The 7,351-nt window shown below is 48.1% G+C and overlaps 1 protein-coding gene across 1 annotated transcript; it reads right to left on the bottom strand.

The window, feature by feature from the left end:
- Positions 1–5,652: 5,652 nt before the first annotated feature.
- Positions 5,653–6,528, bottom strand: LOC102997749 (calpain small subunit 1-like). Its single transcript, XM_057542857.1, has one exon. It carries the CDS (start codon positions 6,500–6,502, stop codon positions 5,906–5,908), a length of 597 nt encoding a protein of 198 aa, XP_057398840.1. The 5' UTR covers positions 6,503–6,528; the 3' UTR covers positions 5,653–5,905.
- Between the last annotated feature and the right edge of the window lie 823 nt (positions 6,529–7,351).

Below are 7,351 nucleotides of genomic sequence, written 5' to 3'. Positions count from 1 at the left end.
AAAAAGAAAGAAAAAAAAATTGGAGGAGTTCCCTGGTGGCCTAGTGGTTAGGATTCCGGACTTTCACTGCTGGGGCCCGGGTTCAATCGCTGGTTGGGGAACTGAGATCCTGCAAGCCACACAGTGTGGCCAAAAAAAAAAAAAAAGCGGGGCTTCCCTGGTGGCGCAGTGGTTGAGAATCTGCCTGCTAATGCAGGGGACACGGGTTCGAGCCCTGGTCTGGGAAGATCCCACATGCCACGGAGCAGCTGGGCCCGTGAGCCACAACTACTGAGCCTGCGCGTCTGGAGCCTGTGCCCCGCAACGGGAGGGGCCGCAATAGTGAAAGGCCCGCGCACCGCGATGAAGAGCGGTCCCCACACCGCGATGAAGAGTGGCCCCCACTTGCCGCAACTAGAGAAAAGCCCTCGCACGAACCGAAGACCCAACACAGCCAAAAATAAATAAATAAATAAATAAAGTAGCTATAAAAGTAACATAAAATCAGCTTATTTAAAAAAAAAAAAGGAGCAGGTGAAATGAATAAAAAAAAAAAAAAAAAAAAGAAAGAAAGAAAGAAAGAAAGAAAGAAAAAGAAAAGGAAAGAAAGACTTGAACCAGAACTGGCTTTCTGTGTTGTTGCCATAGCTGCTGCTATTTTACTCATGTTCCAGGATTTCCCCACTGAATCTCACACTGCCCATCCACAACTCAGGGGCCTGGGGGACACCCTGCTCTTGGGAGGTCTTTTCTGGGAACTTGGCATTGGGCTACACCTTCTCTACAAGGTGGCCTGTCCACTGTCAGCCCAGGCTTGCTCAGATTCACGATTTCCTGGTCTTGGTCCCCAACAAATGCTCACGGATGCTGGCCTCCACCTCGCTGCGTTCTCCAGGACTGTCATTTTTCTCCCCACCTATCCCTCAGCAGATTCTATCCTCTTCTTTTCTCCCTCCCCAAATCATACACGCACACCCCCAAATTATGCAACCTCCTCTCCCCCCACCACAGAATCACATAGGCTTGCTTTACATGAATTTCCCTCAGCCTTTTGCTAAAACTGGAACAGTCAATACACTCTCTGTGTGTGTCTTCTCCAACCTGCCTGTCTGTTAGGTTAGGGGAAGCAAAGAGGAGAAGGCCAGCTGGAAAGCACGTCAGCCGCTATAGATAAGCATCTCGTCTGTGGAGCAAACAGAACTCTGGACATTGCCGGGGCTGTGGCAGGGTGGTGTGGAACAGGATTGACAGGCTCCTGCTGACAGATTCTTCCAATCTGCACACTGGCAACGTGCTGTGCATATTTTCAATGCATCTGCTGGTCAGCAAACAAATATCTCTGTGGAATGAACTGGGAGATCTGGTTTGTGCAGAAAATAAGAGAACATGGAGGAGGATTCCCCCCTCTGCACTTTTGAAGGGCATGCCATGTGCTCTGAACCCACAAGGGCAGAACCAAGGTTGTAAATCTCGAAGAGAAGCTAAGAGGCACATAAGTATGCCTGGCTGTTTACTATAAACTGTGGAAATCTATTGCCTACAAAAGTACATTCTGACGGGAATAAAGACGCAGACCTACTAGAGAATGGACTTGAGGACACGGGGAGGGGGAAGGGTAAGGTGGGACAAAGTGAGAGAGTGGCATGGACATATATACACTACCAAATGTAAAATAGATAGCTAGTGCAAAGCAGTCGCGTAGCACAGGGAGATCAGCTCAGTGCTTTGTGACCAGCTAGAGGGGTGGGATAGGGAGGGTGGGAGGGAGGGAGGGGCCAAGAGGGAAGAGATATGGGGATATATGTATATGTATAGCTGATTCACTTTGTTATAAAGCAGAAACTAACCCACCATTGTAAAGCAATTATACTCCAATAAAAATGTTAAGAAAAAAAAAAAAAGTACATTCTGAATCATACCCAGAGTGTTAGGCAGTGATGTGATAAGTACTTTTCAGAAGAGGCCTAATTCTTTCTAATCCAAGTGGTAAATCAAATCTCTCCAAATCCCTTTTTACCATTAACTGTAGGATTAGAGCAGGATTGACAGGCTCCTGATAGTCAGGATCATGGGACCCTCAAGGGTCTTACAGTCCAATAAGGAGCTTCTGTTTGTGCTAAATCTAGCGTAGAATTGGAGGGGACATCGGAATTGGGCCGTGAAGAATGCAGTTCGTGTTTATAGAGATGAGAATGGGCACTATAACATTTAAGTGAATAAAAGCCCTTTCTGGGGTCAAAGAAAAAGTCAGAACTGGGTAATCGATTCCTGGTGATGTACTGGTATAAAAGTAAGAACAAATATACCTGCTACTGATATAGGATTCCAATAGATTGACTGTTATTAGCTCCCTTGTAGATAAACCACAGTTTCAGCTATAATCGTTATCACTACCCAGTGTTCATTCTGCCTCTGCCAACTCATTTCTTCCTTCATCCATCATGTCGTCATTCAGACGTAATCATATCTACTATTTTCCAGACACCATGGTAGAAGTAGAGGACATAGAAGTAAATAAGACACCCTCCCATCCGTCTCTAAACTTTCTCTCGTGAGCCTTCCCTGCCCTCAAGGAGCCCCCAACTATTGGGTCAGGCACACACATAAAAAATTAAGTACAGGGACTTCCCTGGCTGTCCAGTTGTTAAGACTCCGCCCTTCCACTGCAGGGGGCGCAGGTTCGATCCATGGTTGGGGAGCTAAGATTCCCATATGCTGTGCTCGGCCAAAAAAACAAAAAGCACAACTAAGTACAGTACACTGTGATAACTGCTGGAGTTGAGGAGTATGACACATTCTGTGGGAGGACAGAGCAAGGAACACGTATTCTTCCTGGGAGTGGGGAAAGGTGGGGCAGGGTCAGTGGAAACAGCTTGGCCAAAGTCACTGGGGTAAGTGTGCCAGGCGTAGTAGCAATGATAGGAGTCAATGTTTATATTGGGTTTATCACATGCCAGGAACTCTTCTAGTGTTTTCTATCCTTTAACTCATTTAATCCCTATGAGTTCGGTAGGATTATTCTCATTTTGCCGACGAGATCGCTGAGGCACAGAGAGTCAAATAACTCGCTCAGGGTCACACAACCAACGTGGCAGAGTTGAAGTTTGAAACCGGGCAGGGCGGTCTCAAGTCTGTACCGTGAACCACGATGCTATACTGCCTGATCTGGGAGGCACAGGGCATACGGCAGTAGGTAGGTGTGCTGTAGTCAGAGTCTAAATGGACTTTAATGCTGTATGCTTTATTCTAGTATGAGGGGGCCTTTCTAAACAGGCATGAGTAGATAGATCTTTGCTTCGGAGAGCTAAACCAAGGTCTGGATGATTGATGATGTGGAGAAGAGAGAGACTGAAAGGAGGCAACCCCCAGAGACTATTGTAATACGTTTTCAGAGAGTATCCAGAGCAGGGGCAATGGGAATGGTAAAGGGTGATCTCATTTGTTCACCAGGGAAGGTTTAGAGCTGGATGGCAAATACCTGGCACGTGTACCACCACCCAAAGCAGAACTGATAGCTGATCACAGTGAGGCCGCAAGCTGCCTCAGCATCCTTCTCAACACAGTAGTGCTCTAGGCAGCCACGACAAACTGGTTAGAGTCGGGGCATTAGGTGAAATCTACTTGCCATCCCTTGTTGGGATAGACATTCTGGGTGTAGAACTCAATGGCAGATAGAATGCCTGAATGAAGAGGAATGTGTGATCACAGATCACTTGGAGGCTTCTGACTTGGGTGCCTGAATGGAAAGTGATATTGTTGATTGTGATAGAAATGGAGAAGCAGGGTGGGAGGGAAAACCATGAATTTTGTTTTGCACATCCTTAGATCTGAAGTTCAACAGGGCATCCAAGAGTAAAGGCTGAGGGCTTCCCTGGTGGCGCAGTGGTTGAGAATCTGCCTGCTAATGCAGGGGACACGGGTTCGAGCCCTGGTCTGGGAAGATCCCACATGCCACGGAGCAGCTGGGCCCGTGAGCCACAACTACTGAGCCTGCGCGTCTGGAGCCTGTGCCCCGCAACGGGAGGGGCCGCGATAGTGAAAGGCCCGCGCACCGCGATGAAGAGCGGTCCCCGCACCACGATGAAGAGCGGTCCCCGCACCGCGATGAAGAGTGGCCCCCACTTGCCGTAACCAGAGAAAGCCCTCGCACGAACCGAAGACCCAACACAGCCAAAAATAAATAAATAAATAAATAAAGTAGCTATAAAATTTAAAAAAAAAAAAAAAAAAAAAAAAAAAAAAAAAAAAAAAGAGTAAAGGCTGAGATGGAAATATGGATCTGAGCCCAGGAGAGACCCAAACTGGAGCTATGATTAGAGAGAGTGTCACTGATGCTTGGAAAGTGAATGGCATCTCCCAGATTGGAGAGAAGACAGAGAGGGCTGAGGACAGAACCCTGGGAACACCAGTGGCTTGGCAGTGTAAGGAGAAAGAAGAGAGCACCATCTGGTAGGGAAGAACGTTTGCAGATGGAGGTAGTTGTTGGGGTGTTAGGTCCTGGGAGAGGTTGAGAGCCACGATGAAGCGGTGATGAGGATTCGTAATGGTGGGATCCTTGTTGCCAACCTTGAGAGAGCATTTCAGTAGTGTGGGGTGGACGGAAACCAACTTACATGGTTTGCTGGCTGAAAAGAAGGTGAGGAATATAAAACTATTCTGTCAAGATGTTTGGAGGCAGGGTAAAAGGGAAGAACCAGAGCACGTTGCTGACAGGGAAGAAGGTGGATGAGATTGACGTTGGAGAGGGGAAGCAGCTGGGATACAAGGCGGCAAAAGGGACAAATTAAGAACAGGGAGAATTTCCTCTTGGAAAGATAAGCACTTATCACAGAGTGTAATTTACATCTATTGGTGTGACTCTGACCACCAGTCCAAGGCTCTGTCTTTTTTCGGTCATTACTTTATCCCCAGTGCCCAGGAAAACATCAGGCACTGGGACTTCCCTGGTGGCGCAGTGGTTAAGAATCCGCCTGCCAATGCAGGGGACATGGGTTCAAGCCCTGGTCCGGGAAGATCCCACATGCTGTGGAGCAACTAAGCCTGTGTGCCACAACTACTGAGCCTGTGCTCTAGAGCCTGCAAGCCACCACTACTGAACCCGCACGCCACAACTACTGAAGCCCGCGTGCCTAGAGCCCGTGCTCCACAACAAGAGAAGGCACCGCAATGAGAAGCCCCTGCACCGCAACAAAGAGTAGCCCCTGCTCGCTGCAACTAGAGAAAGCCCGCACACAGCAACAAAGACCCAAAGCAGCCAAAAATAAATAAGATTAATTAAAAAATAAATAAAAATGGTCTTTAAAAAAAAAACACCACCAGGCACTGAATGAATACATGTTGAATAAAGTGAATAAATGGTTAAATAGCATCCCCTTTTCTTAGACATGAAGGAAGGAGTCACTAGGACTAATGTTCTTGATAGCAAGGGGTGGAGACAATCTTTTTTTTTTTTCAGAGAGAGCAGCAACTAGGGTGCGTTTATTTCCTCCTGGGCCTGGCAGGCTGGGAGCAGAATACAGACAAAGGCACTGGGGCATGTGACCTTTTATGGCCTGGAGTTCAGCTGCCTGGGTGGTAACTGAGTGGGTGTGCCAGGGTGTGTAGGGACTGGAGTGATCCTCCCAGAACTGCGAGAAGGGCCCCTGGGGTGTGCAAGCAACACGAACATTGGGCTTGGCACAGACGCAAGAGAGGGGTTATGGAGTAGATGTGAGATGGGCGTGCTGGGGCAGGGTGTGTTGAAGCGTGTTGGGCCCTGGCTGTTGACTGAGGATCCGGGTGCCAAGGGCTGGGAGAACAGAAAGGCCTGTGGGTCAGCAGGAGCCGTGAAGATGTGCCTGCAAACAGGATCAGGCCTGGGGGAGACCGAAGAGTCCAAGGCGACTCCTACAGCGAGGCGATGAGGGGGCAGGTCTGGGACTCCCGTTCAGGAATACATGGTCAGCTGCAGCCACTCCTGGGTGTTCACCTGGACTTGTCCAGTGCCATCTTTGTCAAGAGATTTGAAGGCACGGAACGTCGCATCCAGTCTGACCGGGCAGCTGATGAAGTTGTCAAAATCAGTGTTCCCTCCCTCATCTGAGTAGCGTCGGATGATCATGTTGTAGAGATGCTCATTCAGGCGGAATCCTGCTGCCTCAAAGGCCCCTGGGAGTTCACTGCTGCCAATGGTCCCTGAACAGTCAATGTCAAACTGTTTGTATATGGCCTGCCACTTTCTGTTCCACAAGTTCGTGAATTCCTCGAAGTCCAGCTTGCCGGTCGTGTCACTATCCATAACGGCCACCATGCTGCGACATGTGTCAATGCCAAAACCATCAGTCTTCAGATTAGGATGTCGGGTCACGACTTTGTTGAGAATGTTCATGAGTTCTGTGGCACTGACCTCCATGTCATCCCCAGCCAGCTGGGCAAAGAGCCTCCGGAACTGCCGGACCTCCTCACTCTCATTGGCCTCGATGTTGGAGTAATGGGTGCGAGGGGGCGGGGGCTCTGGGTTGTACTGCGCAGCCGCCTCACCCATTCTATTCTTGCTGGACAAGCCTCTTCCTCCAGGTCCCGAGACCATCTTTTTTAACTGGTGATAAAGAAGGTGGTAAAGAGTGCAGGTGTGGGCAGAGAAACTGGTGGTCCAGTTATGATCAAATTCACCAGAATTCATATAAAAGCTATACCAGAATTTTCACTCTTAAAGACAAAGAAAGAAAGGCAACAGTCAATATTTCCTTTAGAAATACACACTAAAAGTCATGTGACTAAGGATTTCTAAAGCTCAGTGACTAATGATGGACATGGTACTTCCTTTATACTTTTCTTTCAAGAGATAACACCCAGACAAACATAGAGTAACCAGCTCTGTCTTCTAGCATTTCTCTGATAGGTGGAAACTTTCTAAAGTAAATAGAGGTGCACTATTTTTTCAAATATAAGTGTGATCAGGTCTGGGAAAAAAGTGTTTCTTCCACTTGTGTCTTTTTTTCCCTTTGGGATTAAAATTTTTTTTTTCAGTGTTTTCCCTTTGACATAGCCTGTGAGGAAACAAAATTGCATAGCTTTTTTAAAAAAATAAATTTATTTATTTAATTTATTTATTTTTGGCTGTGTTGGGTCTGCGTTGCTGTGCACAGGCTTTCTCTACTTGCGGCGAGTGGGGGCTACTCTTCGTTGTGGTGTGCGGGCTTCTCATTGCAGTGGCTTCTCTAGTTGTGGAGCACAGGCTCCAGGCGCGTGGGCTTCAGTAGTTGTGGCATGTGAGCTCAGTAGTTGTGGTTCACGGGCTCTAGAGCACAGGCTCAGTAGTTGTGGCGCACGGGCTTAGTTGCTCCGCGGCATGTGGGATCTTCCCAGACCAGGGCTCGAACCCGTGTCCCCT

This window comes from Balaenoptera acutorostrata, chromosome 3 (assembly GCF_949987535.1).
Source record: "Balaenoptera acutorostrata chromosome 3, mBalAcu1.1, whole genome shotgun sequence".
In the NCBI taxonomy this organism is placed as follows: domain Eukaryota; kingdom Metazoa; phylum Chordata; class Mammalia; order Artiodactyla; family Balaenopteridae; genus Balaenoptera; species Balaenoptera acutorostrata.
Note: the sequence above shows the minus strand (reverse complement) of the source record. Positions and strands in the feature narration are given on the sequence as shown.

Excerpts from the sequence above, each read along its gene's own strand:
- LOC102997749 (XM_057542857.1), bottom strand. The coding sequence starts at position 6,502 with ATGGGTGAGGCGGCTGCGCAGTACAACCCAGAGCCCCCGCCCCCTCGC.